We start from the raw sequence: 18,764 nt of genomic DNA, 5'->3' as shown, positions 1-18,764 counted from the left end.
ACCTTGAGCTAGTCTCTTTACCTTGGAGATCTTCATCGACAATTAGCTCTTGAAATTGCAATTGAGTTTGTGAGCGCGTGTGTTTGCATCGACGTGCTTGATAATCTTCAGAAGAAGATTGAGTGAATCATAGAGAGGGAGTTTCTAATCTGAGGGGAGCTCGGATTATATCCGAAGTCAAAGACCGTGGTGTTTGTGAGGGAGTCATCAAAACTTAATATTCATATTCTTTTGATGTTTTGATATAGTGGATTGTTTTCACCCGGACGTATAAGTCTCCCTGAGTAGGTGGTTTATCGCCGAACATGATTACCAATTCTCTCGGGTCCTTTACTATTTTTGTTAGATTGTTTGTTTGTTTGACCCACTTGTTGAACAACCTTCTTGATGCAGGGAAGCAATAGAATAAAACCTAGATTGTTGATTCGCTCGCAAATACCAGTCAAGATCCTCCGAAACCTGTTGAGACACTCACGAATACCAGGCTTTGGGCATCAAAATCGAAGTTTCATTGAAACTCGAATTTGGGAACAAAAGTGTTTGATAATTTCGGCTAAGACTGCCTTACATCCGAAAAAGAGAAAGTATAAATAACGAACGAAAAAACCCTAACGAAAGAAAACGACCAAAAATGCGAAAAACAACATAAAAACTTAAAAAGGGCCGAAAGTGCCCGAAACAGTGTTTTTTAGGCCTTAAATTCGATATCGTCGAGAGCTTCGATTTGATATATGGTACGCCTAATTCCGACTCCCGAGTCAAAAGTTAGGCCCGTCGAAGTTAGGGTCTGCGTGAGCTGCGTGAACACCTGTCCAAACGCTCTAGGAACGTCTGGTCTGCTCATCGGTGGATGGGACCTCCTCTTGGGCTTGGGCCTCATCATTCACTTCGGGGTAGAGAGAATTTGTCCTCGAATTGCCTGCCACATAATCGTTGGAAGAGTCGCCATGGAAGGGAATGAGGTGCTTGACGTTGAACACGTCAGCGGTACGGAGGTGGCTCGGCAGTTTGAGGTGATAAGCGTTGGAGTAGATCTTTTCAATGATCTCGATAGGACCGATCTTCTTGGCCGCTAGCTTGTTGTAGTTGCCGGTTGAAAAACGTTCCTTGGTAAGCACGGCCCACACGAAGTCATCCACATCGAACTCCACGTGGCGTCGGTGTTGATCGGCATGTTGCTTGTAGCGGGCATTGGCCGTAGACAGGTTGTCGTGGACGGTTTTGTGCACATCAAGGAGGCTCGTGACAAAATCAGCGGCTTTACCATGGACTTTGGTTGTGCTCGGCAGTGACATGAGATCAAGCGGTCCTCGAGGTTGCGCGGAGTAGACGACCTGGAACGGGCAAAAACCTGTACTTCGGTTGGTGGCATGGTTGTGGGCGAATTCGGCTTGACTCAATTTCTGATCCTAGCTCTTGACGTGATCACCAACAAGACATCGAAGCAAGTTGCCAAGAGAGCGGTTAACAACTTCGGTCTGCCCATCTGTTTGAGGTTGATAGGCACTACTAAAGTTGAGCTGGGTGTTCACCATCTTCCACAGGTTGCGCCAGAAGTGACTGAGGAACCTGGTGTCGCGATTAGAAACAATAGAGGTAGGCATGTCGTGTAGACGGTACACATCCCGAAAGAATAGCTGAGCCACATTAACAGCATTTGTTGTCTTCGTACATGGGATAAAGTGCGCCATCTTGGAGAAGCGATCCACCACAACAAAGATGGAGTCGTTTCCCCCCTGAGTACGAAGTAAGCCCAAGACAAAATCCATGCTGATATCCATCCATGGTCGTGATGGAATTGGTAGGGGCATATAAAGGTCGGCATTCGTTGCTACTCCATTCGACAGCTGGCAGATCTGACACCTCTGCACGAACTTTTCTACCTCTCTGCGCATTCCAAGCCAGAAGTAAGAGGACTGGACAAGCTGAAGGGTTCGGTCTCTCTCAACATGCCCCTCGTCGTGGAGTTCCTTTATAATCTGCAGCCTCAAACTACAATCGGGAACACAAAGCTGATTTCCTCGGAATAGGAACCCGTTGTGCAACAGAAAGTCGGTACGTTTTCCTGCCTGTACGTCTTGCAGTACTACCGAGAAGTAGGGATCAGTAGTAATTAAATCACGAAAAGAGTCAAAGCCAGGTACCTCGACCCTCATGGTGACCAGTAGACTGCTCCTCCGACTCAAGGCATCAGCGACACGGTTGGTGATTCCAGCCTTGTGTTTCACCACGAAGGTGAATCCCTCTAGGTAAGCAACTCACCTCGCGTATCGTGATGACACCTTATCTTGACGGTGTAGCTGGCGCAGAGAGTCGTGGTCGGTGAACAGGACGAACTCTCTATGAAAGAGATAATACCGCCAATGCTTGACAGCTTGCACCATCGCATAAAATTCGACGTCGTAGATGTTGTAGTTGCGCCGGGCACCCGAGATCTTCTCGCTATAGAACGCGACAGGTCTCCCTTTTTTACTTAACACAGCTCCGATTCCTACCTTCGAAGCATCCGTGTGCATCTCGAATGGTTGTGAAAAATCCGGCAATACTAAAATCGGGGCGGTGATGAGACGCTCCTTGATCAGTTCGAAAGCCGCGTCTGCTTCCTCTGTCCACTCAAAATTACTCCCCTTCATGTAATCCGTGATTGGCGCCATGATGCCACTGAAGTGTGGAATGAAACGCATGTAGAAGGATGCAAGACCGTGAAAACTTCGTACCTCGGTAATGGTCATCGCTCTGGGCCACTGTTGCACCGCTTCGACCTTGGCTTCATCCACCTGTAAGCCTTCGCCGGAGACGACATAACCCAGAAGTAACACTTTCGGGGTCATGAAAATGCACTTCTTCATGGCGGCGTAGAACTGTTCACGACGGAGCACGGTCATGACCTCCCTCACGTGTTGGAGATGAGTGTCATGGTCGGCGCTGTAGATCAGAATGTCATCGAAGTAAACAACGACAAACTTGCCGATGAAAGGGCGCAGAAGTTGGTTCATAACTCGCAAGAATGTGCTAGGAGCGTTGGACAAGCCGAATGACATCACCAGCCACTCATACAGCCCCTCACATGTCTTGAACGTTGTCTTCCACTCATCTTCGGGCCTCATCCGAATCTGATAGTAGTCGCTCTTCAAGTCCAAGTGTGAGAAAACGATAGCACCACTGATCTAATCGAGCAAATCATCTAGCCGGGGAATGGGGAATCAGTAGCGAACAGTGATTTGGAGCTTCAGGCCACCGATGTAGCGCGCCACTCATCTCCACCATCAACGCTCTCTGATGGGCTGCCGAGACAGAAATCGAGTCGAACATGTTCACCATCTCCTAGATATGGAGCTTCATGCCACCGATGTAGCGCGCCACCAACTGATCATCTGTCTTCATTACCTCGTTCCTCGCCAGCCGTTGATAAAATTCCATCGTGTACTCGTCGACGGTGCGAAGACCCTGCTTCAGATTCTACAGTCGCTGGTACATCAGCCGCTGATAGTTGTAGGGTAGGAACGTAGAACGGAGGTGCTTCTTCATCTTCTCCCAAGAATTGATTTTCTTCTTGCCCGCCCTATTCCGAGTCAGCTTCAGCTATTCCCACCATGCGGTTGCGCGACCTCGGAGTCTCGTGGCCACCAGCGCAACTCGTCTATCCTCCGGGACTCCCTTGAACTCCAGTATCTCCTCAACCGTAGCTAGCCAATCGAGAAATTCCTCTGCTTGCAGGCTGCCGTGAAACTCCGGAATCTCGGTACGCATCCCAAACTCCCATTGCATGTCATCGCCATCGCGGCCTCACTGAGGTCTGCGCCGAGGTTGGGGAATCTCCTCGTAGTACTCGTCCTCCTCCGTCGTGGACTCATCGTCAGTCGTATCCACCAGAGTACGTCCCCGATTCTGGTTCCCTAAAAGGGTCGTCATCCGTTGAGTCAGCTGCTCCATCATGTGCTCCATCCTCTGGTCTACAATCCGACCAATCCTCTGCTCCAACTGGTTGTTGTTGTCACGATCGTAAACCTCTTCCACGCGCTGTTGGTGTTGCTGTCCACGTCGCGGCGACATGATCGATTCGGCTCTGATACCAAATGATGCAGGGAAGCAATAGAATAAAACCTAGACTGTTGATTCGCTCGTGAATACCAGTCAAGATCCTCCGAAACCTGTTGAGACGTTCACGAATACCAGGCTTTGGGCATCAAAATCGAAGTTTTATCGAAACTCGAATTTGGGAACAAAAGTGTTTGATAATTTTGGCTAAGACTGTCTTACATCCGAAAAAGAGAAAGTATAAATAACGAACGAAAAAACTCTAACGAAAGAAAACGACCAAAAATGCGAAAAGCGACATAAAAACTTAAAAAGGCTCGAAAGTGCCTGAAACAGTGTTTTTTGGGCCTAAAGGTCTAATCGAGATGGGCTATTTCCGTCCTACCGTAGATATCGTCGAGAGCTTCGATTTGATATATGGTATGCCCAATTCTGACTCCCGAGTCAAAAGTTATGGCTCATCGAAGTTAGGGCATACGTGAGCTGCACGAACACCTGTCCAAACGCTCTAGGAACGTCAGAGCCTGCCATCGGTGGATCGGGCCTCCTCCTGGGCTTAGGCCGCATCACTTCTTAATCTCACGTTAAAGTAATTTCAAACTCCAATCCTCCTCATACATATATATATATATATATATATATATATTAAACGATAACATTTCTTATGCTTATGTGTTGATCAGACTTGCGCTCTTTTTTCTATAAATCGCAAGTTGTGTATCGCTTTTTCGTGGTTTGATTTCCATTTCTTTTGAATCCTGACCAAGTTCTTGTTTCCTACTAGTGTTTTGTTTGTGTGCTCGGCTTTCATGCATCATTTTTCCTCGGTACCATGCCCTTGTATTAAACTGGGACTATTGTTGAACTATGATTTTCACACTAGTTTATGACCAAAATCTAATATCTCTAATTTAATCCAAAAATATGACTACCTTGTATTTTTTGGTACAAAAATACCCTCAATAAAACATTATTTCTTTTTATTTATTCTCTCTCTCTCTCTCTCTCTCTCTCTCTCTCTCTCTCTCTCTCTCTCTCTCTCTCTCTCTCTCTCTCCTTGTGCTTAGCTAAGAAGGATTTCACATTTTTCTGTGACTTCATGCTCAAGAACGATTCTTAGAATTCTGAAAAAGTTTGTAAAAATTTCTGAAAAATCTGGGAAATCATTGAAGATTTATTGACATCATTGTCTTTTATTGGCATCGATGTCAATAAATCTTCAAACGATTCTGGAAAAATCTTTCAAAGATTTATTGACATCGATGTCAATAAAAGACAAAAATATCAATTAAATTTTCAAACGAATTCGCATATTTTTGAAAAATCTGGGAAATCGTTGAAGATTTATCGACTCGTTGTCTTTTTATTGACATCGATGTCAATAAATTTTCAAACGATTCTAGGAAAATCCTTTGAAGATTTATTGACATCGATGTCAATAAAGGGCAAAAATGTCAATAAATCTTTAAACGAATTCGCAGATTTTTCTTTTTCCCATTTTTCCAGATTTCAAAAAAAAAAAAAATCTTCCCGATGAGCTTTTTCTTCGTCACGTAGGGTTAGGTAATCTTTAGGGCAGTGGCGGATCCAAACTCGGAAGGAGGGGGGCCAAAACTAAATTTAGGCTGAAAAATAAAATAAAATAAAATAAAATTTTAAGATCGAATTTTGGGGGGGGGGGGGGGGGGGGGGGGGGGGGGGGGGCAGGCCTCTTGAGGCCACCACCTGGGTCCGCCCCTGCTTTAGGGTTTCTTATAACGTGGGCCAGTTTTTTGAAGAAAAATAAGAGAAAAAAGTAAAGAAAAATGAAAAATGATAAAAAAAAAATAATTGCACAAAAGGTGTGATCATAATTTTGGATTAATTTAGACATATTGAATTTCGATCATAAACTAGTGTGGAGGTCCTAGTTTAGGAATAATCTATGTTAAACTTGATGTCACTTTTGTTTAAGCTCAGTTTCAGTTTTTTTTCCCCCTTCTTGTTTAGTTTATGTACTGGTTATCTTTGGGCTTGGAAATTAACTAAACAACACACAAATATATCATATCATATCCGGAAGAAAAAAAGTAAGTAGAAAATTTTAAATAATTTATCGCGCTTCTTCACAACCAGTAACCAATTTCACACTCTTGGTGATATTACCAAAAAAAAAAAAAGGAATCTACTGCTACACTCGCATTACTCTTTAATTATGGCCAAAATAAAAAAAAAAGTATTACATGCTTCTAACCTACCAGACAAAATCAAGACAAAAGAATAATAAAGAGTAGAGAATTTCCTTTGGGGTTTTATTAAAGATGTACCCACATATATAACACATAGCTTAGGTTTCCTTTTATATATAGGACGTACATAAGTTTTTTGTTTTTTTGTAGACATTATATTGTATGCTATATTAAGTAGCTTCAAAAAACGGATAGCTCGAAAAGAGGGAGAAAAAAATTAATGGATTATTTCAAAAAGAATATATAAGGGAATGAAGATATGCATGCATATTATTAGGATATGGAGTAGATTTATTATGTACCGTTATGTAACTATCATCACATACAAAATGGGTTCTATTACAAGGAAGAATATGCCATATTATATGAGACAATTTACTTTGCTTGTTGAGAGGTTTAACAAAGATCTGACCCTATCACATATAGGCACGTAGGAATACAAGAGGAAGTAATGAATTTTTTTTAAGTAGACTCATTTTTTGTACCCAAATGCACTATTCTTTAAAAAAAATGGTGAACAGTACCAAGTGCAAATTATAAAACATATATTTTAAGGACATATAACATACGGTCACATGAAAGAAAACATTGGCTTTTACAAATTGGTCGAAGTATTGATGATAACGTCGAAGTATTAATGATAACAAACAATTATTTACTAATTGTTTTTAATGGGTTATAAAATTCAACTTCGGTTAATTTTCAATTGAGGTTTTTGGTTACAATTAACCGAGTTTATTTTACTTAAAAATATGAAATGTTGAACTATAAAAAACTCGTTATGTTTTGTTAACATGACCTTTTTTTGTTAATGATCAACCTACCAAAATTAACTGAATATTCTGCTTTAGATAGACTCAATGCATACTCTTAGCTACATAATCAATTGAAATTAGTACATTATTAAAGTAATTAAAAAAATGCTAAAATTAGTTAAATAATTTAGAATTACAGAAAAGTGCAACAGCCAGATTTCAATATATTTTTGCCACTCAATTTCAAAATATATATATATATATATATATATATATATATATATATATATGATACTGATAAAAGTATTTGAAAGTGCTAAATTTAACGAAGATGATCGCAACAATAGAATCCCCAAACGAAGATGATCATCAAACTATATTATCACTTACTGACTAAATAAATAAATAAATAAGTCACAAAACGAGTATTAGCATATCACGTGTTGCATGATCAGGATCGACCTTACACTAGCTCCTAATTTTTTTTTTTTAATTTCTTGTTACACACTCATAAATAAAATAAAAAATAAAATAAAAAGGTCTTAAAAATTATATTGTGTGTGTAACACATGGACAACACCCTCAAGTAAAGACGGAAAAAAAAGGGAATTGAAATGAGACAGAATTTAAGCAAAGCCCATATCCAAAACTTTAACTTGTAAAACTCTCTCTATAGTGGTCCTACTGCTTTTTTTTCTTCTCTATGGTCTAAAACCCCAGCCGAAGCAAGGTAGCCAATGGTCACTACTTTCTTTTAAGAATCCCTTTATTCCATTTCCCAAATGCAGTATATAAGGGACTTGAACCAAATCTAGAACGGCAAACCAAGAGAACACAAAACAAACACATACCAAAAAGAAAAGGACTTGTGCACACTAGAGTAGTAATATACTCTAAAAAAAAAAAAAAAAAAATTAATGGATACCAAAATGTCGGGAATCGTGGCACCGGCTCAGAAGCTGGGAAGTGCCTTGCTGCCGAAGTCGGGGCAGCAGAGCCTGGCGGCCCGAGTCTTTGGCGGGTCGTCGGCTGGGCGAAACGGGGCCCACCACGGGACCCACCAAGGGGCGAACACGAGCCACGTGCTGGGCGAGGGGCGGTCCCATCACGGGGGGAGCCGAGCTGGCGGGGATGACACTGAGCTCGGGAGGAAGATCATTTCCACACATCACGGCGGCGAGGAGCGAGGCATCGCTGTCAGGCCTGTCCTCAACATCATCGACGTCATTTTCAACCGCCCCGGCTCTGACATCCCCGGCTTTATGCAGGTATAATAAAGCACACCTATGCAATTGATTTGCGTCCCCACTAAATAAAGGCCTAAATTATGTAAATCTTGCGTAAAAATAAAGAAAAATTGATAGCAATAATACTATTTGCTTGTTACTTACCAAAATCAAAAGAAAATCTAAATATTGACAAATCTAGTACCAAATCGGTCACGAACTGCAACCATTTCGTGAACATGTGTCACGAAATCAACACAGTTTGTGACCGATTTGGTACTAGATTTGTCAATATTTAGATTTTTTTTATTTTTGGTAAGTGACAAGCAATTGGTATTATTGATGTCAATTTTCCAAAAATAAATTTATTTTAGGCCCAAATATATTATTGTCTAAATAAATATTTTATTAAAAAAATCCTATAAAATAAATTTGCTTTGAGCCTCGAAATTCTGGAGCCAGGCACATATGCATGTAGGTAACTTGTTTATTAATAAATTTAAACTAAATTATTAGAAGGGAAGGCTTGCAATTTTACTTATTATTATTATTATTATATATATATCAAACATGGGAATTTATGTTTTCTTGATATTTCACGTTATGTTATTTAAACAAAATGAGATTTTAGTGACCCGGAATTTTCATTTCAACTTTCTATTTTGTTTAGACATCCTTGCTAAAAAAACAAATTTCGATGCGAATATTGCAACAGGGTGCGCTGACCCAATCGGAGCTGATCGGGGCTGAAGAGAAGGTGCTTCACTCTGTCGAGTCCCTTCAGGATATGGTGGAGCTTCCTTCCAGGGTCATCAGTGCAATTGGCTGTGAGGTAAAAAGAAATTCAATTTTCCACTCTAATTTATGTTTTTTTTATATATAGACTATCCTAACTATGTTTTATCTCACTCTCTCTTTTTTTAACAAAATTCAATGTTAAGCGATATATGTCATTTTTAAATATGTTATACTTTGTTATTAGGCTTGTAAGAATTTACCAAAAAATAGAGGTATGGAGTTTAGATGGGAAATAACCTTTTTAACCCTTTATATCAATGTTTAAAATATCGCACGTTCGCAAACTTCTAAAAAAAAGCGCCGGTTTCTCGTGAGAAAATCGAAGAAATTTTATTTAATACCAAAACACCGATTTGCAAATTTCACTACAATTTCCATAATTTAGCCGGAATTTTGACGAGTCTATGTTCTTAACAAAATTTTGCGCACGCGCGCACACACATACGCGTGTGTATATTGTTAGAAATATTACGTAAATAATATTTATTATATTCCAACATAATTTTGAAATTTAACCGGAGCTTCGTCAAAATTACAAAACATTTGTATTTCTTTGCATACCGCGGTAAAAAAAATGAAATTTCAGCTGGACGAAAAAAAAAACCGCAAAATTTTAAACCCTACGATGTACGATAGAAATTAAACTTATGCATGCATGCATGGTTGACGATGTACGTCCAGATAAACTGCAAGTGCTCGACGGGCGTGGACATCCACACCATAGTAATGGAAGTCCTGCAGCTAGTGAAGCACTACAGCTGGGACTCCAAGGCCGTCCTCGCTCTCGTCTCCTTCGCCGTGATCTTCGGGGAGTTCAGGCTCGAGGTCCAGCTGTACTCGACCAACTCTCTGGCCAAGGCCGTGGCGATCCTGAAGCAGCTTCCCGAGGTGCTCGAGCACGCCGCGGCTCTCAAGCCCAAGCTCGACGAGCTCTTCAACCTCATCGCTGAGATCCTCGACGTCACCAAGAGGATCGTCGAGTTCTATGATCTCCCGAGGCACGAGTACTTCACCGCTGAGTCGCCGGAGATTATGGCCGCCGTCATGCACATCCCCACCGCCGTTTACTGGATCATCAGGAGCATTGTGGTCTCCTCTACTCAGATTTTGGCCCTCACTGGAATGGGAATCGAGTATGTATTTCTACTTCATATTTCATTTTTTTTTTACTAGATAATTTTCAGTATAAAAGACTTATATATAGCGCTATAGTGTTTAACCCTTAGAAAATTATCGGTTATAGTCTCTTTATGTTTTTCTTTTTTTATAAACAAATCTCTTTTCTATTAATAGAGATGAAACAGAAAGAATATATAACCTTTTTTTTGTTATTTTATATAAAAATAATAATAAATTCATTGTGGCTAGTTGAATGAATTAGAATGAGTTATAAATCTAACAAAAAAACTATTTTTTTATTTTTTTCAATTTAAATGGGCTTTTTAATATAAAAGTAGGTAAAGATCTTTAAAAGTAATACGGCTTGGAAATTAAGATAAAATTATAGTCTAACTATTTATATATTAAAACTATAGCCTAATTTTTGCCAAGTCTTATATAGTATATATGACGCATTTCGTCTTGTCTTAATTTAAGCTATGTTCTAAATTATAAGATAATTATGCTAAGATTATAAAACCGAGAAAGCTGTCCCTCAATAATTTTTCCAAATATGAAAAGACTAAACTCAATCAACTTTTTTTGTTTTTTTTTACTTGTGTTAGATATCTGACCGAGCCATGGGAATTGTCGTCCTTGGCGCACAAGCTCAGCAACATCAAGGGACATCTGGTGGACATCATTTCACGTTGCCACAAGTTCATCGGTGACTAGTCCTTTTCCTTAATGATTTGTTCCTCGTCACTACTTTCTTTCGCGTCTTGCTATACATAACATGACAATATTGCCCTTGTAATATATATATCAGAAAAGCAGAATGAGGATGAAATTTACGATGCCCTTGTGCGCATCTTCACCACCACCCACATCGACAACCACAAGCCCATGTCATCTCTTTTCAGCTACCAGGACGGCCAAGCCCCTCTCTATGACTGCTTCAACAAAAGAAGGGTTCGTTTCTCTCTCTTTTTCACCTTAATATCACTCACTCTCTTGTATAGTAATACTAATAGTGCCTAGGTCTTGTTTCGGTAATGTTTTCCATTCAAAGAAAGAAAAAAAAACTTGAGCTATTACTTGAGTTATATATTGGTTCTTAAACAAGCTATATAAGTTGAGTAAATTAGCTAAATAGTATATTCAAATTGATGGATTTACAAAAAATTAATGAAATAACTTAAATGTGCAAGTACCAGATTTCAATACAAAAATTTAATCTTGTAAGAAATATTTTAAAGTGATAAATTTCTTATATAAATTTCAAAAAAATTAATCACAATATCACAAATCGTAACTTTGACTATTTTGTTGAAAACTTTACTATTAAAATAAATTTAAGCACTATTTACTCTAAAAAAAAAAAAAAAAATCTTTTATAATCATATATGAGTGACTTGTGTGCTGGTTTTATTTTGGAGCAGGTTACTACAGAAGACCTAAGGAGGAAGATCGTGGCGTTCTTCATCACGGACATGGACCCCGAGCTGGCCCGCGGGCCCGAGTTCGCGATCCTCCAGCAGATGTACTTGGAGAAGAGGCACAGCGGGTCGAGGGCCGAGAGCAACTACGAGGTGGTGTGGGTCCCGGTCTCTGAGGTGCGGACGGAGGAGAAGCACCGCGCTTTCGAGAACCTGAGGGACCAGATGGAGTGGCACTCGGTGCACCACCCGTCCGTGGTGTCCCCCGTGGTGGCCCGGTTCGTGAGGGAGAAGTGGGGCTTCACGGGGAAGCCCATGCTCGTTGTGATGGACACGCAGGGGAGGATCGTCCACAACAACGCCATCCACATGATGTGCATTTGGGGAAGCATGGCTTACCCTTTCACCGCCAACCGCGAGAAGCTCTTGTGGGAGGAGATGGCGTGGTCCGTCGAGCTCATTGCTGACAACCTCGACCCCAACTTGGGACTATGGGTACGTAATCATCATCACCATCATCGCAGTTTAAAATGAACCAAAACAGATTTCTCTACCAATTACATCTTGATATAAAATATAAAAACCGCCTCAATCGGACAAAATTTAAAATTCTCTAGTTTGATCTTCTATAATAATTATTTAGTTCGGCTGTGGAGCCAGATTTACAATTATTATATGGAACAATTAGACCAGTAACCAAATAGCTCACCTTCTTTTAAAAAAATAACAAAAATTTCATTTTATTAAGAAAATAGTCCACCATGTCAAAGTAAATTAAATTTAATTTAATGTACTTCGGTCTGGTGGGCTATTTTCTTAATAAAATAAAACTTTAGCTATAATCTTAAAAAAAAGTAAAAGAAGCATTGACTAGTTGCAACAAATTCGTTTTTTCACAGGAGTGAGCTAAAAAAATTTAATTTTCAAAATGTTCAGGAGGAGGCATATTATGGCCCCTGCCCCTGGCTCCACCCATGGAGCCATACAAATCCCTAATTATTAATATATTTTGTTTTGAATATTTGCGAAGCTCCAAGACGGAAGATACGTGTGCCTGTACGGAGGCGAGGACATAGACTGGATAAGGAAGTTCACGAGGGTGACGAAGGACGTGGCGCGCGAGTCGGGGATATCATTGGAGCTTATGTACGTCGGGAAGAGCAAGGCGAAGGAGAGGACGATGAAGGGCCTGATCGACTTGATCCAAAAGGAAAATCTCAGCCACAGCCTCGACTGGAACCACATGTGGTACTTCTGGATGAGGCTCGAGAGCATGTGGCACTCCAAGGGCAGCCTCGCCGCCTCCGCCCTCCACCACGGCGCCGCCGGGCCCCACCACCTGGCCGAGCCTCACGCGGCCGCCGGCCACCACCCGCCTGGCGTGGCCGCCGCCGCCATGGTGCCTCACAAGGCGCTGCCCGCCGGGCCGACCGGGCACGGGCTCGAGCACAGGCCTGGGGTTGGGGCTGGGCTCACGCCGAACGACGCGATAATGCAAGGGATCATAGCGATGCTGAGCTACGGGTCGGGGGAGACGGGGTGGGCCCTCATAGGGCGGGGCCCGGGGGAGATGGTGAAGGGGACCGGGGAGGTGATGTTCAAGGGGCTGACGGAGCACGTGCGGTGGAGGCCGAGGGAGGTCGAGATAGGGTTCCTCCCGGCTCTGGACGAGTACATAAAGAAGATCTTGGTGGACGCGCCGCACCACTGCACCCGCCTCATCTTGCCCTCCACCGGAGCCATGCCCGAGACTGTCTCCTGCTCCGAGTGCGGCCGCCTCATGGAGCGCTTCACCATGTTCCGCTGCTGCCTCGACTGATGATGATACACTCTCTCTCTATATATATTCATTCATATATATATATGTATAATGTTTTGTGTGTGACTTTTTAGTGAAATTGTTGGTGTTGTTGTTTCGATGAGGTTTGAGTTTTCCTGATTTAAGAATAATGTGCCGGTGAGAGGCTGGTGATTGTGTGTGTGTGTTTTTTTTTTTATTATTATTCTTATTGTTGTTGTTGTTATTGTATGTGCTTATGTTTTTTGAGGATGTTCTAACTATATATGAGAATAATTCATGTTGGTTATTAACATGTGTGGATTTTTTTTTATTATTATTTCAGATTCTAATTTGTGGATTGTTAGAGATCTTAAGCGGAAAAAACACATTTGGAAGTGATTCAAAACGAAAACACGGATCAATACCGAACTTTAGAGGAAATTTGTGCAGGAAGTTATCTCCTGATTTTAGCGCAAAGAACAGAAATTGAAAAGACTAAAGAAAGAACAGGTGGTTTTATCTCCTGATCAGGGGTCGAGAGAGTCTTATATATGGATTCACTATCTTCAAATCAATGTGCACAACTCATATTACAAACTAAGAACAATTCTGCAAAAAAAATCTCGCTATCTCCGATGTTGATCTCTTCTTTATCACTACAAGAAATACCACATTTAGCGACGAAACTATTAGCGACGACTTAATCGTCGCTAATAAATCGTCGCTAATCACCCTTTTAGCGACGATGTTATCGTCGCTAATTCTTTGGTGCGAAAAATAATAAAGTTTGGCGGCAAAGATAATTAGCGACGAATGTATCGTCGCTAATTCTATTTTGTCGTCGCTAAGTTCGCGGGAAAATAATTAGCGACGATAAATTCGTCGCTAATGATTTCTGAATTCATTTAGCGACGACGATATCGTCGCTAATAATGTTGAATTAATTTCGAATTTTAAAGAGGGAAAAATCCCTCCAATTTGATTAAGACAAAAACATTTAGCGACGATAAAATCGTCGCTAAATAGTTTTTTGTCGTCGCTATACAATTAGCGACGATTTCCTCGTCGCTAAATGTTTTCGAATTTTGACGAATTTTAAAGAGGGAAAAATCCCCCCATTAAATTAAAACGAAATGATTTAGCGACGATAAAATCGTCGCTAAATATGTGAAATTTACTATTAGCGACGAAAAAATCGTCGCTAAATGCCTGGTTAACGTAAGTTCGTTTAGCGACGAAATGAAATCATTTAGCGACGAGAAAATTGTCGCTAAATGTCTTTAAATACCAGATCGCGACCCAGCTTCCCCATTTCTCTTTTTTTAACCTAAATCGATTTTCTCTCTCTTTTTCTCTCTCCCGCCGTCGCCGTGCCGTCCTCCGCCGTGTGCCGCCGACGCCGTCGACGCTACCCGGTAAGTCTCTCTCTCTCCTTACTTCTGTCTCTCCTCACATGCATCTCTCTCCTTACCTCTCTCTCTCTCCCGGTGCAGATCCTCCGCCGAGCCACTCCGCCGCCGACGCCGCCCCTCCGCCGCTCCGTCTGCTTCCCCTCTTCCCCGCGAACCCGCGCCCTCTTCTTCTTTTTGTCGTCCGATCGGTAAGTTTTTTTTTTTAAAAAACTATATATATATATATATATATATATATATATATATATATATATATATATATATATATATATATTAGTTAGTTATAGGATTAATATATATTAGTTATAAATTTATGTATATATTAGTTATATATTAGGTATATATGATTAATATATATAGGATTATAAACTTTAGTTATAAATTTATTTTAATTAGTTATAGGATTATAAACTTTAGTTATATATTTGTTATAAATTAGTTATAAATGAATTATATAATTTTAGTTATAAATGTTTGTTATATATAACTAATATAATTTATTTAGTTATATAAGTATAAATTAGTTATAAATAAATTATATATTTTTAGTTTATAAATTTGTTATAATTTATATTTTTAGAATTATATATTTGTTATAAATTTTATAAATTATAAATGAATTATATATTTGTTATAAATTTTATATTTGGTAAAATGATGTAAAAACAATTAGTTAGTTTATGTAAATTAAATAGAATTGTATTTAATTGTTGTTATAAATGATTAAAAATGTGATGGATTATGAATTTTAATAATCGAACCACTGAGATTGGATTTATTGTTAGTTTTAGGATGTTTCTATGCAGGTTTTAAAGTTAAAGGCTTGATGCCGGGTTGTTAAGTTTATAGGGGAGGTTCTGTCGAAATTTCGGTAGGATCGATCGTGAAATTATAAAATAAAATCCGAAAACTACTAAATTTTGAAATGTTCAATCTATAGGTAAAATGAGTTATCCAAATAGGAATTGGATAATCGAGGACCAACGTTTAAGCGTTGAGTTTGCGGCTGGCATGACAGAGTTCATGGCAATGGCCCGACAACACGTAAATGTCGAAGGACGAGTTAAGTGTCCATGCAAGAGGTGTAACAACGTGTTGATGCAAAAAATTCCTGATATAGAGAATCATCTCTTTATCAGAGGATTTAAGAGGAATTACACGAGGTGGAACTTTCACGGGGAGGAAGAAGATGACGTAATGCAGTATCAGACGGAGTACAGAGGAGGAGGGATGTTTGATGCTGTACACGATATCTTAGATCACAACGACGTAGACGGTGACGATGACAGTATTGACCCGAATGCAGAATACCAGAGTGGACAGTTCGATGACCTTTTCAGCGACCTGAACACAGAATTATGGCCGGGTTGTACGGAGTATTCGTCACTCTCATTTGTTGTCACGTTGATGCATTTGAAAGTGATGAACAAGTGGACGAATAAGTCGTTTGATGAGCTTCTGAAAGTACTGAAAAAATCTCATCCGATCGACAACACGATTCCAGAGTCACATTATGAAGCAAAGGCGAAATTGCGTCGATTTGGTATGGGTTACGAGTCGATTCACGTTTGCAAACACGATTGCGCGTTGTTTTGGAAGGACAACGCCAATCTAGACGAGTGTCCAGTTTGTAATGAGAGTCGGTGGCTGATGAAAGACGGTGGAAAAAAAGTAGCGCATAAAGTGTTGCGCTACTTTCCACTGAAAGATCGACTTAAGCGACTGTACGCGAGTCGGCACACAGCTCTAGAGATGCAGTGGCACGAGAATGAACGCATTAAAGAGGATGGTGTACTGCGACATCCTGCTGACGGAGCAACGTGGAAGGAGATCGACCGAAAATATCCCATGTTTGCGACAGAACAGAGGAACGTCCGGCTTGGACTTGCCGCCGATGGTTTCAACCCATTTGGTGACATGAGTTTATCGTACAGTATGTGGCCGGTAGTCTTGACTGCGTACAATTTACCGCCGTGGTTGTGCATGAAAACATCGTACTTGATGTTAACATTGCTTATACCAGGTCGTAGTGTGCCGGGTAAAGACATGGATGTTTTCTTACGACCGCTGATTGATGAGCTGAAGGAATTGTGGGAAACCGGTGTTGTGTTGAGAGATGGTTCGACCGGTGAGCTATTCAGGTTGTTTTCCGTACTTCTATGGACGTTGAATGATTTTCCAGCGAGAAGCAGTTTGTCGGGATGGAGTGGTCAAGGGTACCTTGCTTGTCCGACGTGTAACAACGACACACCATCTTTCAAGGCTCGAAACAAGATTGTTTACTGCGATCATCGTCGATTCTTGCCGTTGTTACACCCGATGAGGAAGAGCAAACTGTACAAGGTACGAAATGAGAAACGACCACCACCAGTGAGAAAATCAGCGAGCGATATACTTCGACAATTGCGATTAGTGGGAGATGCAACCCCGGGGAAGCACCCTGACTTCGGCGGGAAGAAACGAAAGCGCGATGCGAGTGAGCTGAATTGGACAAAGAAAAGTATTTTCTTCGAGTTGCCGTATTGGTCGAGTCTTACGCTGAAGCATAACCTCGATGTAATGCATATAGAAAAGAATGTATGCGACAATCTTCTGGGTACCTTGCTGAACATCGAGGGGAAGACGAAAGACACAGATAAGGCGCGGTTGACTTTGGCGGATTGGAACATAAGGCACGAGCTTCATTTATACCAAGAAGGAGATAGATGGATGAAACCGCCTTCGTCATACACTCTGACACCTTCAGAACGGAAGCGGTTTACTGAGTTCTTGAGATCTGTCAGATTTCCCGATGGTTTTGCGGGGAATTTGAAGAAGAATGTTACCGCGGATGGGAGGTTGACGGGTTTGAAGTCTCACGATTGTCACGTGATTATGCAGCGCCTATTGGCTCCTGCTATTCGTCATTTTCTGGAGCGAACAATTCGAGATGCCATAATAGAGCTCTGCAACTTCTTCAGACTTATTTGCTCTAGAACGCTGGTAATTTCAGACATTGAGAAGGCGCAAGAGGATGTGAAGCTTATATTGTGTAAGTTGGAACGAATTTTCCCGCCTGATTTCTTCACAATCATGGTTCATTTGGTAATGCATCTACCGGAGGAGGCAATTAACGGAGGTCCAGTTCATATGCGGTGGATGTACCCATTTGAGAGATACCTTGGAACGCTCAAGAACTTTGTGCGTAATCGAGCTAGACCAGAGGGTTCAATTGCCGAAGCCTATGTTGTAGATGAAGCATTGACATTCTGCTCAAGGTATCTAGAAGGCGTTGAGAATCGTTTCAACATGCCCCAACGAACAGACGTCGCGTCTAACTTCGAAGGTGTCGAACGGGAGTTATCGGTGTTTCAGTCATCAAGTTGTCGGCCTTACGGGAAGATGACCACGATACGCTTAGATGAGAATATACGATTGCTCGCTGAGTGGTACATTTTACGAAATTGTCCCGAAATTGACGATTTCATGAGGTAAATGAGTGAAATAAATGAACTTGAATTATATTTATACGAAGTGATGTATTAAATGAACATGAATTTTATTTCAGTGAACACATAGATCTCATGGAATTAGAAGGTCGGCCAGATGTTGAAGAAGCGCATCGACTTGAGTTCCCAAAGTGGTTTTGGGAAAAGGTATTTCACTACCAAACTCAAAAAATATGAGATAATTACTAACCGACTCGTTAATGGTTGTATGTAGGTATTTCGCATGAGCCAAGACGGATTATCCGTTACCTCCGAATTATATGCATTGGCATTGGGACCACATTTCGCACCACAGACGTATCCGTGTTGTGTAGTGAACGGGGTTAAATTTATCTCTCGTCAACGTGATAGCAGAAGAACAACTCAGAATAGCGGGGTATGTGTACCAAGTGAAGGAGGTCACGACTTCTACGGTCAAGTAGAAAACGTCATTGTCTTGACGTATCAGAACAATTGTCGCGTCGTCTTATTTCAATGTTGTTGGTTCGGTGATCAAGATCCG

At 40.9% G+C, this 18,764-nt stretch overlaps 1 protein-coding gene across 1 annotated transcript; it reads left to right on the top strand.

The window, feature by feature from the left end:
- The first annotated feature begins 7,817 nt into the window (after positions 1–7,817).
- LOC149403189 (protein SIEVE ELEMENT OCCLUSION B-like) lies at positions 7,818–13,669 on the top strand. Its single transcript, XM_089608797.1, has 7 exons — positions 7,818–8,289; positions 8,963–9,079; positions 9,727–10,178; positions 10,770–10,870; positions 10,973–11,115; positions 11,586–12,077; positions 12,613–13,669. Exons 1-7 carry the CDS (start codon positions 7,939–7,941, stop codon positions 13,399–13,401), a joined length of 2,445 nt encoding a protein of 814 aa, XP_089464923.1. The 5' UTR covers positions 7,818–7,938; the 3' UTR covers positions 13,402–13,669.
- Positions 13,670–18,764: the final 5,095 nt, after the last annotated feature.

The sequence above is a fragment of the Urtica dioica genome, chromosome 3 (genome assembly GCF_054948205.1).
Source record: "Urtica dioica subsp. dioica isolate 48M chromosome 3, U.dioica_male_clone48M_v1_H2, whole genome shotgun sequence".
Lineage (NCBI taxonomy): Eukaryota > Viridiplantae > Streptophyta > Magnoliopsida > Rosales > Urticaceae > Urtica > Urtica dioica.
The sequence above is the reverse complement of the archived record's forward strand: the minus strand, read 5'-3'. Positions and strand labels throughout refer to the sequence as shown.

Coding starts and splice junctions, on each gene's coding strand:
- LOC149403189 (XM_089608797.1), top strand. CDS start 7,939: ATGGATACCAAAATGTCGGGAATCGTGGCACCGGCTCAGAAGCTGGGA. Junction 9,080..9,726: donor TCAGTGCAATTGGCTGTGAG/GTAAAAAGAAAT, acceptor ATGTACGTCCAG/ATAAACTGCAAGTGCTCGAC. Junction 10,871..10,972: donor ACGTTGCCACAAGTTCATCG/GTGACTAGTCCT, acceptor TATATATATCAG/AAAAGCAGAATGAGGATGAA.